Below are 19,251 nucleotides of genomic sequence, written 5' to 3' on the forward strand. Positions count from 1 at the left end.
AGTGCTGAAGGCAAAAGGAGGTAGAATATAAATGAAAATACTCCAGCTGGTGTACTCTGAAGATATGTATTAATAAAACTGATGTTCTTTTGTCTGTAAGTATGTATCATCTTGGATGTTGCCTTTCTTTAGTTGATACTGTGCACTGATTAATCTTCCTGTATTTTTTATCTTTAACTTTATTCCCAAACGTTTTATATTCTGCATTGTATAAACTTACAGCATAATTCTAGTAATAAATATTTATTGTATAGGTTTATGTTTTGAACTGGTATTTTAATAGTCAAACATGTTGCAGTTGTATTTCTAATTGTTTTCTGTTAGCTGAATGTGAGTGAGAGTTAGCTAACATCTGGATATAGCCAACAATTTTGTCTTGAACTCTATTGATTTGTGCTCTTAATAACTTCTGAAGTTAGATGGATGCTGTTTCAGATTATGGTTGTCATATTGACTATCCTGCAGATGCTAATGGCTGTTTAGTGTTGCACACATGTGTATAATGTCCATTAGTAGTCCTCTGATGTTGGGATATTTTGAGTCACTTCATATGTGTGTGTATATGATAATGTGGAGCTGCTAATATACTTGATGAAGCTCAAAATCAAGCATGTTCCCATTTAACGTGGACCCGAATGCAACATATGTGAAATTTTGGAGTGTCATTAAACATTATGCAACATTTGTGAATCCTGAGCCTGCTGCTGGTTTAACGTTACACTTTGAGAATGGTAAGAAGCTGTAAACCAAATAAATCATTACACACACACCGGTAGCATTGACATATGTGTTTATTCCGATGAAGTGTCAGAATGACATTAAATATAATAAGAAACAAGTTTCCCAAATTTCAAGTTAAGAACATGCACTTTGGTGTGTTAACATGAATAAATCTGCTCACAAACATTGCAATGATGATATCCAGTATCAGAGCAGTATCTGTTTGCACAGAGTCATCTCAGTCCATCAGAGTAGTAAAGTATCAAATAAAACCATGCACTGAACTATTTGTGGCTCGAGGTGCCGAAGTTCTGCCTCACAACAATCAGCCCAGGGGATAGTTTTACTTCTATATGACATAGAGAAAGTTGTGCCATCTGCACAGAAATGCACAGCAGTAACATACACTTCATAATGATAAAATAGTGGAATGTGTTTATCTATAGAGCTTGTATTTTAAGCAAAGCTTTGTGATAAAATGCAGGTCATGTGAAGCATTCTGCAAGAATGAGACCAGTTTGGCTTTCTTTCCTAAGTGGGTCTGAGCCCCGAGGAAGTCGGTACACCTCCCTAAGAGGATCACTTTCCCTGGATTACAAACAACAGAGGAAACGTTCAAATGTTCAACATCAATCCCACATCCGGTCTCTGTACATGCCACAAGCCGTCATGTTGTAACACACACTGAGTTTGCAGTAACCATTCAATAAATCCTGTGGCTCAGATGCTTGTTATGATCAATATTTGTTGACAGCACATCGGGACGGGGGAGGGATTGTTTTATAGAACACTGACAGGTAACAGTTATTCACTCACATGTATTTAATAAATCTAAATTTCGCCCTCGGCACTTTGGCTCTATTAGATTAATTCAGATTGTAAACGCAAAAAAATGCTGAATAAATACCAATTTGCACAGAGATCATGCCACACAAAGATGCATAGCACATACAGTAACAAGGCAATCCAACATACTGCAGGTGATGGTCGAGTCCAACTCTGTAGCACGTTGTGTAATATTAAAATGTAGGTCCAAAAAACAAACCAAAAAAGGCAGATAAAATACTTATTATGCATAATATTAATGGAAATAAACACTACTAATACATAAAATGATACAAGTTGGAAATATTTGAGGTTATTTACACATTTAGGACATTTTCTTTCTTTGGGCTTACTTGATTGTTATAGAAATGAAGCAGTAATATTTTTCAATAAAGGTTTTTTGGCATCACAAGACAAGGTGGCGGCAAAGCTTTCAAGTCATCATATTACCTCTGGCTTTTTATGTACTCTTAAAACTCATATGTCACTTTTTTAAATACAGGAAATTAGCAGGCATGTGTAGTGGAGCAATTTTGCAAAAATGGTACAAGGCACAAAGTTAAAGCTGTCTGACCGAAAATGTGACTGCGGAGCTGCCGGCTGCAGGCACATGAAATTGAAAGTGCAATGCTTTCTAGCTATAACCAACCTAAATGCAACATAGCAGTTGCAAAACACACAAATTCTTTATTGTAATTCTGGGCTTGTACATGGCCACCTCATGGTCTCATCTATCTTTCCCTCTCCAGCTGCTCCACTGTGTTTTTACTTCCTTGCAACAGTTTCAGACAGCTTTTTCAGTCTCTTCTTCAGCTCCAGAGGGAACTTCTCATAGCACTTCTTACACACCGGCTTCATGTCAAACTCCACAAACTTGTTCCTGTGGAAGAAAGAGAAACAGTTGTATTTCAGAAGACTGGCCAGTGATCAGTAGAGGATATTGTTTGCAGGTGAGAGGAGAAGCCCATTTCTGACAAGTCTCAGACCTACTGAGACTTGAGATTACTTTTAAAAACCCATTTTTTGAATACATTTTTAATTCCATCATAAAAACTCTGATTCCTGCGAACATTGGACGTAGCAACGTCTGAATTTCAAATGTTATTTTTCAGACCTTTATTTCAAAACCCCAAATCCTGGACAAAGATGCACACCTTCCCATGTGTGTTTCTGGTAGGGTGCTGCAATTAATCATATTTTTATCTTTAAAGACAATACACAAGAAGAAGACAGCTGTCTTAACTTAAGACTTAAATTTGGATACTGATACTAGGGATTCTAAATATCACATTATCCTGTGCATTCAAAGTATCATGTCACATTTGACTTCTGACCTAATATTAACATTTCACATCTGCCTTTCTTTCAACTTGACCTCATCTTTTCTCACCCTTTATAACAAAAACCGACGCCCTACAAGGCTGAGACATGATCAAGATGACAGAAACGCGCATCCCTCTTTTAATAATTGCAGTCTCAACGTTAAATGAAGTGATTCTGATCATTGTTTTTCAAGCAGCCCTAATTTATGTCTGTTTTAGCACTGGGATTCATGGGCATTCATAATGCCTTTTGACGAATAACAATTCCCTGAATGAACAGAATCTTGCCTGTGTTTTCCTTGACAGAAATCACTGTGTGTGCTGACACAGAGTTACAAGAAAATATTTACAGAGATGTAGGAGGTCTTTGGGTGCCTTCTGATTGTGTTCACTTCTACTAACTTGGCCTGCTCCCTAACCAATTTCCTCCAGCTGCCCCTGAACAGCCCTCCCTCCCAAAGTAGATAATCGCTGTATGGAGCGGCGCACGTGTCATAACTGTTAGGACCTCGGAATTTCAACAGCTGATGCCAGAAAGCTGCTGGAAATGATTACGGCTTTGCGCCTTACACCAGACAGACTGGGAGACCCATGAAACAAAGCTTTCCCTTCAACCTGTGATTGATCTGATTTTCCTGTTTGCACAGCAGAGGTTACAAGAGTACCGGCTTAAATCCTTACTAGCATTTCCGGCTAGGAAAAGAACATTTTGCTGAAATGTTCCCGGTCTTACGTCACTCAGATACACTCAGTCATCTACAATTCTCTGCTTGTATTTTTGTTTCATGCCTTGAAAGCCAACTGAACTCAGTGTATCAGTGATCTAAGGGTTAAAAGTGGCATGGAAAGTAGGAAAAAACTGAAACAGATAGCAAGGAAGACGAAAACTGACCAAAGGAAAGATCAGCTGAAGTAAGGAGAGAGGAGAAAGAGAGGGATCACAGACACATGGGTATCAATTTCTTCTTCTTCTCTTTTGAGTCACGTTCTCGCTTGGCCAGCCGACGTTTCATGTCATCAGGGAGGCGCTCATAGCAGTGTTTGCACACCGGCTTCAGATCCACCTCCACAAACTTATCCCTGATAGAGCAGGGAGGAAGCAGAGATGGAAATGTGAAAGAGGAGAAAGACATGAGGAGGGGCAGAGAGAGAAGATGAAGGGAAAGGAATGAAGGAGAGGGAAGGGGAAAAGTGGGACAAGACAGGAGGACGATGAAAGGAAGGCGAGGTGAAGAAACAAGCCATCAGAGACATAGCAACAGAGAAAGGTAAGAAAAAACAGTTTGGTAGCAGCAGCAAACAGTCTCAGATGGAGGATAGTGAAAAGAAACGTGATAGACTAAACAGAGAAACTGTCAGACATATCACATGTGAAAGTCTACAGAGAGTCTTCAAAGATTCATAATTCAGTTTGAATTGTCTGCAAAACTTACTTCAGGGTGAGCTTGGTGTTGCAAGTAGAGCATGCAAAACAGTTGACACACCACGCCTTGTTAAGAGCAGACACCACTGGAAAAAAAGCAGAAGGAGCAGCCACATGAGGCAGATTGTAGACTTATAGTTTAAATTAAACTAATGTTGGTGTGAAGTTCAGGCTACAAATAATTCTCAAGGCAAAACATGAGAAGAAATCAAGTTAAATTCAATATAATAAGGAAGCAGTAAAAGTAAAAAAACCAAAAAACAATGCTGATGTAAACAGCCATTATACATTATATTTATTAAAATTAACTTCCTCACCATCGCCTTCAATAACACGATTGCAGTGGTAGCAAACATCCCCAAACAGCTGCATGTGATGAGGAGAGAGAAACAAAAGGTTAACAATGCACTGATACATCTTATCGGTTTTTATTGAGGCTCACATGACACACAGTACTGTGCTCAGAAGGCACAGAAACAAGCGCAGGCTACAAGGCATTTGGGGTGAAAAAGAAAAAAGATCCACTACAGCTTTCTAACACTAGGTGGAGTTGTTACATTGACAATCATCTTTGAGAGCCACTGAAGTGAACACTAATGTAACCTGACTCATATACACGTATGAGAAAGACGAGCTTTAAGGCTCCTTTACGATGAAAAAAAATGATCTCCTGATTAATTTTTGGAAAGCCTGCTTTCCTGATTGCTCCCCACCAAATCAGTGCCTATAATAGCAAACTGCTGACGATCATGGGAGTCTGTGCCAAGCTCAATAGTAGAAAAAACATCAGAAATTGAGAATCTGGACCCGTTTAAAACCTGAGCTTTTTGCTCGGCTCACTTCTACATGTGTTTATCTCATTATTGAGATTTTAGTCCTGTTTAATATAAGCACCCAACTCATATAAAAGAAAATTAAAGTCCACCAAAAAATGTAATCATTTTGATATAATATTATAGATCTATGATTATGATCATGCTGATTGCTTTGGGACAAGAGAAATATCTCTTTCAGTGTAACACATATCTACCTGTGCAAGTGGTTTTTTATATAGACTCACTGGACAAAAAACTAATATGGGTATATCTGGAACAGATCCATAATGCTTACATACACTTATGGTCACTTTATTAGGTACACCTTTGTTAGTACCTGGTTGGACCTCCTTTTGGAATCTTAACTGCCTTAATTCTTCATGGCACCAATTCAACACAGTGCTGTAATAATTCCTCAAAGATTTTGGTGCATATCGACATGATAGTATTACACAAATGCTGCAGATTTGTCAGCTGCACATCTATGATCTTCCACCATGTTCCAAAGGTGCTCTATTGGATTAAGATCTGGTGACTGAAGGCTATTTGAGCACAGTGAACTTGTCATGTTGAAGAAACCAGTTTGAGATGATCTAAACTTTGCGACATGGTCTGTTATCCTATTGGAAGCTGCCATCAGAAGATGGGTACACTGTGGTCATAAAGTGATGGGCATGGTCAGGAACAATACTGAAGTAGGTGTTTTAATGATGCTCAAATGACACCAGGAGCCTGAGCTGTTGGTACAGGCCAAGATGGGGCGATGCTTTCATGTCAGCTACACCAATTTGTTGATCAGGTGTACCCAATAAAGTGTCCAGTAAGCATATGTAAATATACATATATATATATATATATATATATATATATATATATATATATATATATATATATATATATATATATATATATAATGTATATATATATACTCTATATATTACTACACACTGCTAATGTAAACTCTCTTACTGACACTGATAGAGTCACGCATACCATAAACTAAGACAGAGAAATGGGAGTTTCACAACAGGCTAAACATACTAACATGTTTCAATTTCTATTTTGGTGTTCCACATCAATATTTCGAGTACCAGTGTGTGTTACCTGGTTGTAGTGCGTTTCGCAGTAGGCCAGGCCCTTGCGTTCGTAGTGACGGTGTCCCAGGAAAGGTTTCTCACACTTAGCACACACAAAATGCTGCAAGCAAACCCAAGCCAGGCACACATGGTTAGCACAGCCATCAGTCAGTACAGTACCACACTCAGACTGTGTTAAAGCTAGCAGCACAGTCCGGCTTAGATATTATCAGAACATAAATAGATCAGTCGTTTCAAATGTTTTGTTACTGCGTCCATACAGAGAGTTGAGAAGTCAGAATAGTGACCTCTAGAGGATATTGGGAAAATACAACATTTTTATGACGGTAATGAATAAAAATCATATCTCAGCCACGAGATATAACATATTTTTGATTAATACATGTGAGGGCATGGATTTTTTAAATAGCTGATTTTGGTGGATAGTTTTACGATCCACTTTTTAAATGCTAACGTTCATTTACAAAATAAATACTATATATATATATGTAGCCAGCATCTTTTTCTGGTAGCACATATAAACTCTCAGACAGAGCTCTAGATGTCACAGGACAATAAAGCTCTCTAGATACCCTTAAATGTCAAGTCAGGAAAAGCACCTCGTTTGAAATTAAGGTGGAAGTATGATTAGGCCCCAAGAAAAAAGTTTGGCAAGAAATCCACTTTTTAGTTGAAAGACTAATTAGAAAACTTGTATACTTGTGTAACCCCTTGTATGGAGGCCGGGTGACTGTAGACAGGCAGGGAGGCGGGGCGGTAACCAACGTAAGGCCGGTGCTTAATCCCCTCACCATATCAAAGTGTCTCTCACAATAGGCACGACCGCCTCGCTCATAAAACGGGTGGCCCTGAAACGGGCGCTCGCACACAGTGCACACATGATGCTACACGTGGAGGAGGGAAGACAGGAAAATACGCAAGGAAATATGTAAAAATAGAGATGAAAATAGGAAAAATACATCGATACATATATGGAGGAATAAAGCCAATAAACGTAACTGTGGAGGTAAAAAATATGGATAAAAAGTATGGCACATTTTTAAGAACACTCACTAGGATAAAATATAGATAATGGAAAGCAATAATTTTCTTTTCTCTATGAAATCCAGCTGAGAATTACTGTGTTTGTTCTATTTCTATAAATACAGAAAAGGAAAATAACCAAAGAATACATCATTTAGAGTTAAACTATATTTACATACAATGTGACAAATCATACTAAATAAATGAACACACTGAAATATTATCTCCTTCAAGGTGACTCTATTTTCAGTGAATAAACTGAGCCAAGTTAATGTAACTAAAGCTGTTTTCATATGCTTTTCGGTTCTTTTATTATCACACCTCCACATGCCACTGCTTGCCCATTGCATTAACCACACGGCCTTCAATGGGTCTCCTACAGGCTCCACAGATCGGGACGCCCATCTTGTCGTGGCAGGGTAGACAGTAGAGCTCCCCCTTCAGCTCCCTTGCATCAGCTGTCAGCTCCTTACTGAAAAGGTAAAAAAAAACACAATAAACAATCCCAGTACATTTTACTGTAATTGAAGAGATTTATTTAGCTGTCATTTACGTACACAACACAATAAAGCATATATGAATATGATAGGATAGCTTCACACAGCTGCAATAACACAGTCTGTCCAGCAGAGAGCAATAATACGCCTTTGCTCTATAACTTTGTGACTATCTGAAAATGCTCCTTGTTGAACAATTGTTTCAAACATGTTTGACTGTGATTTTCTTTTTAATAGAAAGTCTCTGTTTACCCGCAGTTGTTGCAGTTGAAGTGATCAGGGTGGTAGGGGTCGTTCTTGAAGAGCAGAGGCTGCTCCTCAATAATGGCGTGGCACTTCTGACAGATGTACTTGCCGAGGCCCCGAGCTTTCTCTCTGTTGTGACATGGACGGCACAGATGCCTGGTGGGATAGCAAGAGGGACAGAAATATAGAAAGACAGATGAATACTTGTTTAGATGCTTTATCACCTAATCATGAACATTCTGGATCTTTCAATATCTGGTTTTGTCTTTAGTGATTCAAGTGAATCAAACAGAGCCTACAAGTATCCTCCTTAAATCCTTCTCACAGGAGTAGATGTGTCCAAAAACATGTTTTTATACATTAACTGTGGCTAACACAGTGAAAATTAGGTTGGGACTTCCTCATATGTAGAACTTTTAACTACTTGAAATATTTTGGTTTACACAAAGGTGCTGCCTGTGCAGAGCTTGCAAGAAGCAGGACAAATGATGCTTGCTCATTGGTGTGAAAACCACCACACATTTATCCCGGTTGGACAATAGATTGACTTTTTATTACGAGGCTGGCAAAGTTAAAACTGTTTAATATGTTCCAGCTGTGCCAGATATTTTGGTTTTCACATTCAGCGCTGTCGGACGGTGTTGGGAAAAATTCAGGGCTGTTTTACATCTATGAAAAAAGCTTTGGTGTAAGATTTCAGAGCTGAGCCAAGACAATATAAAAGAGAGAGTAAGACAGGGTCTATATAAAGTACCTGATAAAAAGCATTACAGAAAAAAAACTGTAGCTTTCTATGCCTGTTAAAAAACATCATTTAAAAAGAATCGCAACCGAAACTGTGGTGAGTTGATGTAGATGACTAACCTTCCAGCATTCTTAACAAATCCAACATCTGCGAGCACAGCCTGGCAGATATCACAGCAGAAACAGTCTGGATGCCAACTGTTGTTCATTGCCTTGATCACACGGCCAATAATGAACTCACCTGGGAGAAAAAAAAGTTTAAATAAGTGTGTTCATGAGCAAACAGTTACGCAGACATTAATTGTGTCAAGAGAAACAAAGTCCACATCCTCCCTTTGAAACAGACGTAGCAGGTAAAAAAGATGGATGGATTTAATGAATTCCCTGCACTTACCACACTGGTGGCAGCAAGGTGCAAACAACATCTGGAAGTCATGCTCACAGTACTTCCTGCCTTCAAACTGTCAACAGACCACATAAACAGATTAGAACAGTCATAACACTGATAAACAAAATCATTGTGAAAAAATTCAAATAGCTAAAATATACACAAACTTCTAATTATTATACTGTGTGGTTCACAACTAGCAGAACCATAGACTGTAAATAAAAGGTGGATGTCAGCTTGAGGTCTTTAAGCAGAAATACCTGGAACCTGCATTCTTTCTAGTGGCCAGCAGGGGGCGATTCTGGTTTAAAAAAGCAAATCCATGACATCATCTGCAGATTGCTCGAGAGATGTCTGCCATAGTGGATGCAATACAACCACTGGTTGCTAGGGAAACCGACTGGCAGTGGTTACTGGAGGTTGCTGGGTCTCACTGGGTGAAATTGGATTAAAATAAAGTGTTGCACTAAAAACATCCTACTGACTGCTTTGGGTACTAGCAGATTGCCGTGGCTACCATTGGTACTTTATTGTTATCTGGAAATACCTGCTAACTACTAGCCGAGCAATGAGTCAGTGATTTTGGAATTTTGCATTTCTGGTTTGCGTTGCCCTTTCCACAGTTTCACTACAGCTTGGAGAGTAGCTGTTAAATGTTTCTAGAAAAGTCCATCACTTCTATTTAAACAACAACTGAAGCAGTATGCTATACCTCAAAGCAATCAGTTTGGAGGTTTTTGCCAACTGGTTGGGAAATGCAAAATTTCCCTTAGTGACTTCCAGGTGGCTTCCAGGGGTTCACTAACCGGTCTGTAAGTTTTAGACATTATTTTCACAGCAACTGCCATAAACCTCAAGCAACCACTTGAACCACATGCATCAGTAGTTTCAAGTCTTCAGCACAGCATGATGTTTATTTGGTTATTTAAGGTGCCAGTTAGAGTGAAATTTAACGAAAAAGTACATATTTTCATTGACAAGTTGCTACCTTATGAGTGCACAGTGTCATTCTTTCTCAGCTGGATCTATCCTTCAAAAAAACCAAGATGGAGACAACTGAAATGCATAAATTGACTTCACGCACCACTGGGTAATCTCTTGTCCCACTGTCTGGGTGTAACAGGAGTGTCATGACCGAGCTTTCTAAAGGTTAATCTCGATGAGTGACTGCCACAGTTTATATTTTATTATATCGTGAATCTGACTGGAAACACTTATAATTACTATAATCCAGTAACAGGCGTGTCAGAAAAATGGACCGTCTAATGACGACAAATGATAATTCCTTTGAACGATTAAAGGATATGCAGGAAAAGAAAGTGGGTGTGGGGTGGGGGTCAAGTAACAGAAGGGGTGTTTCAATCAGTCCGGCAGGTGGAATTAAACCCACACTGTTGTAACCCAGTTTTAGAATATAAAAAGAATAAACAGGCTTTTGTACATATTTCTTTGTATACATTTTAATTTCATGTAATTGTTTTTAAACTTTATATATTAAGTCTTCCCTTTAAAGCAAGAGTTTTATTATCATTCTTATCAAGAGGGTTTTCTTTTAAATCTACATTTTACAGTTAATATGTATCAACTGACACAGCAGTGATGAGCAAAAGCTGACAAAATGATAAGAAGTATAGTACAATCATCAAGGATGCACAAGTTGTGAGGTTGATACCGATGCTGATACTTCATTTTGCCATGTAAACAAAAAACAAAAACAAAACAAAAAACTCATTAAGCGTTCCTCATGTATTACCAGCCATCCCAGTATTTACTGTCACACAATGGGGCGGCTAATCTTTATCTGAGTATTTATAGGAGCATGTAGCATGAGGAATGACATCTAACATCCTTGGCTTTGATGTTTATTTACTGATCAGAGCTGACAGGTTCTCTGGAGCCGGTGAAACATCTGGCCCTGTGTCAAGTAAGCAAATGGTTTACTGGAAGAGAGCTTCTAATAATCCAATAATCCTTTAAGGTTGTGCTCACCCTTCTTTATTTACTTTAACTGGACAGTTCCCTCAAACTAAACATTGATCTAACTATATAAAGAAGGCCAATTTATTGTTAAGCTGCATTGTAAGCTTTGTTAGGCACATCTAAACCTATCAGAGTCATTTTTCAATGAAGCATATCTGCTATAAAAAGTTGACACAATTAGCAGGTTTTTATTATAATGCACAAACCTGTCAGGTACCATCATGCATATTTTATGGGATTAGTAAAGAAAAACATGTTACCTCATAGAAGAGCCCCTCTGGGAACTGCTGGAAACACTGGGCACACACGAAGCACTGTTCATGGTACAGTTCCCCGTTGCTGTTCACTATCTTCTCTACTGGGTCAAAGCCACTCTTGCAGCGCTCACACATGGCATTGGCCAGTGCATTGGCCATGTTGCTGAGGAGAAGATAAACAAACTTAAAATAAAGGACAGAAAGACATATTGTGCTACCATGTTTGTTGATCTATTCAAGGCATCTGATTCTCTTGAGCCAACCCTGCTCTTAGGCAGACTCAGTGATGTTGGTTTGGGTGACTGTGTTCAGGAACTAGCTTGCGGATATATCTCACTGTGTTTATATAGATGGATACAAGTCAAGTTTTCTGGACAGTCCCCCACGGTTCAATTTTAGGCCCCTGTTTTTTCTATTTTTAAAAACACAATTTAAAAGAATTGATTTACTGCTAAAATGCAGCTTTATGCAGATGACACCACACTTTACTCTGAGTCAGGGCATTGCCTTTTGTCTGTTGCAGGCATCATTGTGTGGTTTAAAGGTGGTTCATAATGCTAAGAAAACACATAACTGTGTATTCTATAATCCGGTTTATTGGCCTTCATTAATCCCAAAGCTGGGAACCAAGTCACTCCGTGCATTGCTTTGAAGGTGACTGCTGGTTGCTTGCCAACATTCCAGGCTCTAGCATCCAAGGTAAGCCCTCTATTGTATTAAGTACCAGGTCATATCTCAGTCAACAGTATTCTTTACTCTCATTCATGGTTGCTTCAGTTAGTCGCAGTTTATCTCAGCTCCTACCTACTTTGTGTTGCCAACCGTTACTTCACCTGTGGTTATCAAATATTCATTTCCATGGTCTCTGGTTGCCACTTCCCTGCAAATTGTTTTTGCCATACTGAGTAAGCTACTTTCTTATCTGCATCAACTCCTATGGTTTACAAAACAACTGCTATTAATGTATGAGTAGTCCTCTAGACGGCTTGTCTTTAGGGTACCCAGGGTTTTTTCCCCTATTTAATTAAGTCCAAACTTATTTCTCTAACTTAATTATAAAAACTTGATTTTATGGTTTCCTACCATTGATTTTACATCTGTAAGGAATTTCTTTCTGTTAGATATTTCCCTAAAGAATAATAATAACGAGGGTCATGTCAGGACACACCTAACACCTAATGTAGTATCGTCCACCAACATGATAACAGCTGAAAGATATACTGAGTCAAAAGAGAAAGTAATGTGGGAAAGACCAGTCACACACACACACACACAAGGTTTGAGGTTTATTTTGGCTCAGCTGATTTGGGAAACCTACATGCTGCTTGTCTTTTGGGAGACAAACTAAAATTACTGCTCATCCATCCAAGAAATGTGAGTCATGCACTAACATGGATTCATACAGAAAACAAAACAGAACAAAAACCCCCCAAAACAGAACAGATGTGGTCTAATGATTTTTCTTTTTAAAAAAGCTTGAAAACTTGAGACAGGCAGCTGCTATTGCTGTTTTGCTCGACAATCAGAATTGTTTGTTTTGAGAAACTTTGGGTTTCTCTGGTTTTGTATTTTGATTATTCTTGGTGTCATGGTTCTGCATTCTGTTTGTTGACATTCTGACTTTTTGTTACGATCTTATGGTTACTGTCCAATTATCTTTGCATTTAGTTAATGGGAGGTTGCATATCCCCTTTGTGTATTCCCACTCTGTTCCTTTTCTCCATGTTTTGTCTTCTGTCTGTGTCAACCTCGGTTGTTTTAGTCTGGGTGTGTCAGTCTTTTCCTGTTTTATTTTGGTGTCTGTTCCTCCCTGTATCTTGTGTCTAGTTTTACTTCCTCCTTAGACATTATGCTAGTTATCTCCAGCTGTGTTCCCACCTGTTTCTCATCCTCTCATTATCCTTTGTTTGTATCTATTGCCTTGATTTTCCCCTGTTTTTTGTCACGTCTTCTCTCATTATATTCTCCCTTGCATTATCTTTGTTAAAGAGTTATTTTTATGCCTTCTTCTTTACCTTGTGTTTTTTATACTTTGTTTTAGTTTAATAAAGGACTTTTTAGCTTAGTTTAATCCTCTTGTTTGCAAGTGCTGCATTCTGGGTGCAACTCTGCCAGCCACACAACCAGTCCTGACATTTTTTTTACTGTTGTACTGCTAAAAACACAACTGTAATGCATCATCGGGGGTGGGCCCCAGGCTAATATTTCCTTATGTTGCAAAAACCGGTGCCAAAACAAGCAGCACATTATGAGGCACACCCAAAAACCTGCCACAGCTATTTGTGAAACCCTCCTCAAAAAACAAAAATAATTATTTACAATCTTTTCTTCTGTCAACCATCACATCTGCAAAATTTGTCACAACACACAGTTAAAACCCCCAAACTTTTAGTTCATTTAAATTAAAAGAAAATCTGACACATGAACAGCTGGCACACAGCTGGATGTTTTGATTTTGATTTATAAAATGGAAAACAAGCCAATCTGATCTGGCAACGGGCAAACTACGTTCTCCCTCAAACTGAATGAATCTATTATGAAAAATGTGCAACACATCTGTCAAACAGTCAGCTCAAATTTACAGCATCTAGTTTTTATAGATGTTGACAAGCTTTGGCTATGCTATCATCTAATAGTTGGCTGATTGGTCCTGTGTGCATCTGACCAGTCTGTATTTACTCCTAAAGGTACGATTTGTTAGACCAAGCACAGAGATCTGACCAAATGAATCTGGTATGGCAATCTCTACACAATTCTCCACAATCTGATCCTTTATATTGTCATAACTCTCCAAACCCACTTCTGTTACAAATTATACTCAGGCTGAACTTTGGACTACTTTCATCTCGAGCTCAAGCACAGAAAGCAATCAAATGCCAAAACTGCAACATTCAGTGTTAATTAATAAATAGCATATGCCCCCTGCTCAGAATAACAACACCTCCTAACACTTAAGACAAACTGGAGGTAAATGGGAATGTGCAGACATTTGCAGAGATAAAGGAACAATGACAGGGAATAGCGGGACTGTCCCAGCTTCGCTGTTTTGTTTTAAAAGTCACAATACCACAGTGTATCTAAGCAACAGAAGTACGCACACAAGGCCGTTGAAGGATGTTTATGGAGTGATGCCATCTGTTCATTTAAACTCACACCAACTTGGGAATCATCAAGAATTCCATAAACTTCAAGACATTTTAACTCACTGTTTAGGGCTTTACTCTAAACTGGTCATCATTCCAAATGTCTGCCAAATGGCTTTAGGAATGCGCGCTACATCAAACGGGTAGAGTGAGTGGAAGTTCTTTTAACATGAACACATTGAAACAAGATGTTTCCACTCCTCACATGCTTATCAGACGCATATTGTTTTATATGCCCTGTCTGGGCTGATATCAAACACACTGAGAGCCCTGCCCTGTCCACAGGCTTGGTGGGAGGAAGTGATACATCCCTTAGGCATTTCCATTCTGCTATCAGCTTCTAGCACTCTGTGCGAGCCAAAGACAAGCCGGAGATCCAGAGCTCAGACAAAATACGTTTTTTTCTTTAAACCTAGTGCAATCAGTGATAATCCTGCTTTTTTTTAAGGCCGTGTAGGCTGAAAAAAATTCTCACCAGCTTCTGCATGAACTGCTCATATGGACAAGTCAAGAGAGAGCACTCTGCCTTCTCTGGTCTCCATTTATCTTCAGGTCTTCTGATTTGATTTTTCAATGTTTTCTTGTTCTTCTTATATCTTTAATATAAAAAAAACTGACTGTTCTGACCATGCAATGGTAAATTTCAGCTTTTTTAGAATGATTTCAACACAGATTTACAAATAAGAATGATCTTATTACACTGGTGAATGCTCACAGTAAAAATGGCCAAAGTTTTAAATAATGAAGTCAGCACAAGTGCCAGTAATCCCCGTGAACCAACAGCTCGGTTTCCTGACTCGGCCCCTGTATGATGTCATTGAGAATGGATATTCCTAACATGGCCATTTTAGGCTGTGAGCACAGAAGCCCCACCCACCTGCTGTTCAAACCTTTTGTTTGCTAGGTGCAGCCAGTCAGGGAAAAGTTGGATAACAGGGAGGGGCAGGCTCAAAGATAGAGCTAAAATGAATGGATGAAATGACTGTCTTAGCACATGAAAAGAAATATTATATTGAAAAGGTCCACTTCAATGTTTTACACGACTAACAAAATTTTCTGTCTCTTCTGTCGCTATTTACTGCTTGCTGATGACAGGCCTCTAAGCGTCCTTTGGAGAAACCTGTGGGTGACCCTACATTCATGCTTTCCCACATGTGATGATGTACCCCGATCAGTCAGAAATAAAGTATGTATATTTAGCCTTCCTGTGTTTCAGGCACACATACTTCAAATGCCAGCCAGCATATTCTGCTTTGCATAACAACTCCCCCCCTTGGCACAAAAATAACTCTTCCTGTGTGCTCCCTCCTGTAGCGCTCAGAGCAATCCCTGCACAAACATGGCACCTAAGGAAGCTTAAGCTGATAAAACCCAGTAAATAAATCAGAATTCTTCACATTCTGTAACACGGCCGTAAGCTCGGGGTTAACACACTAACGCTACGTCAGCGAATGAGCAGAGCAAAGTCTTTAACCCACAATTTCTCTGTCATAATCCCTTTTTGTGTGCACTGCTACCACTTCAATTGGCATGTTGGTTACAAAAAGCATATTCTTAAGCTGAGAATGAGATGATACCAGTCATCATACAGTCAGGCAAAGAAGACAACTCCAAGTCCTGTCGAGATTTATAAACTAAGGTGTGATATTTTGGCGGTGGAACAGCTGAAAGGGGAACGCATAAGACTAAAGGCACAATTTGAACATTCAACATCCTACACTGAGGTATATCTTTTCTCACTACACTCACAGAATTTCTGTGGTTAGAAGTCTCCAAGTCACAGTAAAATCTTACTTCCGATCTACTTACTAGCGAGCATAAAAATCACAAAACTCCTTGTAGACTTTCACATCACTTTTCCGCCTCTGTGATTTGGACACGGGGACCTCATCCTCTGCTCCATCTCCTCCACCGCCCTGAAGCCTCTGATGGTAGCCGTTCATCTCGCTGTGAGGACCATGGTGTACGGCTTCTCCATCCTCAGGTATCGATGGAGGCATTCCACGTCCGTTCATATCCATGCTTATCTGAGTTAACAGCAATAGTCTGTCTACCGCCGGCTCAAGAGAAGTGCTATTAAAAGTCCTTACACTCCAGTAAAAATGCTTTGGGATGCTTCAGTGTTCGTTTCCAGCAGCAGGAATGCAGTAGGCAGCGAGAGCCGTAATCCACATAGCAAGAAGGAGAGCAAAACACCAATCACACTACGCTGGGAGTAGTCTCTCTCTCTCTCCCTCTCTCTCTCTCACACACACACACACACCCTCTCTCATGGACATACTCCCCCCCTTTCTCTCACTCCCCCATCAACTCTCAACACACACACTTTGCCAAACTCGCTGTCTATTCTTGGGCAGGTCGCTGAAATTGAAAGGCCCACCCTGACGCCTGTCCAGGCAGAGGTCACTGTGTCAGATCGCACTTACACACACACAGAGCATTATTTTAATTTTTGAAATCCCTTATATATAAACAGTCTTTGCCTGATATCTCCTCATGCTATCAATCTGTGTGTGTGTGTTTGTGTGTGTGTTAAACAGCTGGAGCTCTCAGCTTTCTGGGAGATCTAACAATGTGGCTCCAACTGAGGATTGCGCAAAGCGGGAATGTCAGACAGTGAAGCAAAGAGCCTAAAAGAGTCCAGTACAAACCAGGAACAGAGAGAATAACAGTGTAACAGATTACTGTTTATTCCATCTCATGTAAGACATCACTGGATAAACACAGTTGTGAAAGAAACCAAGCAGCAGTGTGCTCGGCAAGCCTGCAGGGGCCAGACTTGAATGCGTAATCAGCCTCCTGATACGAAGTAAGTAACTAACAGATGCAGGAAAAAACAGAAGTGGCTTTAATTGCACACAATTCCCTTTGTTATTATTGTTATTATTTTTACACGCAAGCATCCCTGTTTCTTCCCTTTCCAGCTGTTGTGTTGTTGTGCAAAGCAGGAAATTCACACACAAGAAAAAAAGGTTTGGTATCATGTGAAAATCTTGCAAAACTCTGTGCAAAAGTTTTATCAATACAAGCTGCCTCGCTGAGTCAGAATCCCTGAACACTTTCATATTCACTGTTTCCAAAAGCACCTTTCATGAACTGCTTTTGGCTTTAAAAGACTCGGCAGGATTCAAACTTGGATTCAACTGGGAAAATAGTAATAATCTTCTCCAATATCAGTCTGAAACATCAGAAGCTGTCCAGAGCTACAATTATAAATTTGTTAATCATCTTTCTATCCTATATTGGTCCAAGCCAAGGGCATTCCTTTAAAACCATAATTCTCTTTGATAGCTCTTTATGTGGCTACACTAAGCTGGCATCTCAAATTAATGACCACTTCCCAAACCATCAAAACAACACCAGGCCATATCCGGAAATACGCTCCAGTGAGGCAAACATGTTTGACTCTCCACACTGGAGAGCAGCCAGTGTGTTAATCCAGCAGGAGTAAGGGATGACTGATGATTGCTTAAACCTGTAAAGTGTCAGCACCACGATGTTCTAGTCCCACGTGTCACTGTGCGTCCAGCTGAAACATTTCGGAGTCCTTCAATATAAGTCTTCTACATGACTCCATTCTACAAATAGACACCCAGTGGAGCCTCGACTCCAAACTAGGTACTGGCAGCTGCTGTTTTGTGTCTGTGTATGTGTGCGAGAGTTTGTATACATGATAGAGGCCAACTCTGTCTTCGGGGTAGAGGAAGGCTACATAACTTCACATTCAAAGTCTATTACTCACATTTTTTTCTTGCTTGTTTTTAAAAGCATCATAGTCGTAGATTTCTCGCATAAGCTTGCGACTAGGTGACTGGTGCTCTTGCTAGGCCGCACCAGAGATACTAACTGGTGTAAAGACATTGTTCATATTTTATTAAAGTACGATAGTAGTTTTACAGTGACTGAAAGATGTTACGAAACCACTGGCCACTGGAGAAGATGCCTATCTGTGATAGGAAGATGCAAACCAGTGAGAAAGTAAGCAAAGTAAACTCAGGAGGTAGAGACTCAGGGGGTAATCGGAAGGTTGCCAGTACGCAGATGCCTTAAACCTGCATTCTTTCTTTCCAGGAATGGGCGACTCCCCTCGTTGCAAAAAACAACTGATTGTATCAAAGTCTACAGGCTTTGATTTATAACCTGAGGCAATGAGTTTCTTGTGAGTTTATGGTCTCAGTTGCTAGTTTTAAGCTTGCTGAATAATATGCGGCTTTTAATCTGTAAATAACTTTCTTGATTTGGGTAAAGAAAAGAAGGGTAAAGTAGGGTAAAGTACTGATAAGTGGCTCCTAGTCATATTTACCCCTCATGTGTCTGCTTTCCAAACATCAATATGGTGAAAAAGCTCAAGGCTTCACAACAGGACTATATTAACCAATGGATGACATCTTGGTAGGTATGTCTGAACAATCTGGTTGTCATCAAAAGACAAAGTCTGGATTCATACATGATGACATAATCAGCCAGACATATCACCGGGCACTATTTAAAGCCTCGAGAGCTTTTTCAGAAAAGAGCATTGTCTATCATAATGTCACGTGGTCTGTGCGGGGAATCTTAGCCACTTGGAATAAGTATTGAGTGACCGGGGCACAATGGACACAGGGTGGGTGCTGAACAGGAAGCTTTCCTCCTGATTACAGTCACAGCACAGTGTTCCACCCTAAAAAATGAAAGACTTGAATAAACAATTATTCAAGTTCTCTGATGCCCACACTGACCATAGTTGTTTTTGCAAGTTGGGTATTTTCTAACCATAGTGTCAATTTGA

The 19,251-nt window shown here is 39.5% G+C and overlaps 1 protein-coding gene across 5 annotated transcripts in view; it reads right to left on the reverse strand.

The window, feature by feature from the left end:
- Positions 1–773: 773 nt before the first annotated feature.
- LOC116311994 (LIM and senescent cell antigen-like-containing domain protein 1) overlaps positions 774–19,251 on the reverse strand; it is a 28,737-nt gene continuing 10,259 nt past the window's right edge. For 3 of the 5 annotated variants that reach the window (XM_031729247.2, XM_031729248.2, XM_031729246.2), the window contains exons 2-10: positions 11,341–11,500; positions 9,107–9,173; positions 8,833–8,953; positions 7,975–8,124; positions 7,547–7,697; positions 6,210–6,302; positions 4,608–4,656; positions 4,301–4,376; positions 774–2,425 (exon numbers count right to left, since the gene is read on the reverse strand). In XM_031729247.2, coding sequence (XP_031585107.1) covers positions 2,311–2,425; positions 4,301–4,376; positions 4,608–4,656; positions 6,210–6,302; positions 7,547–7,697; positions 7,975–8,124; positions 8,833–8,953; positions 9,107–9,173; positions 11,341–11,500 — 982 coding nt within the window. In that variant the 3' untranslated portion in view covers positions 774–2,310. Of the gene's footprint in view, positions 2,426–2,445; positions 3,948–4,300; positions 4,377–4,607; positions 4,657–6,209; positions 6,303–7,546; positions 7,698–7,974; positions 8,125–8,832; positions 8,954–9,106; positions 9,174–11,340; positions 11,501–16,289; positions 16,695–19,251 lie in introns of those variants that run through there. The other 2 variants (XM_031729245.2, XM_031729249.2) reach the window with 2 other exon arrangements.

This window comes from Oreochromis aureus, linkage group 16, assembly GCF_013358895.1.
Source record: "Oreochromis aureus strain Israel breed Guangdong linkage group 16, ZZ_aureus, whole genome shotgun sequence".
In the NCBI taxonomy this organism is placed as follows: domain Eukaryota; kingdom Metazoa; phylum Chordata; class Actinopteri; order Cichliformes; family Cichlidae; genus Oreochromis; species Oreochromis aureus.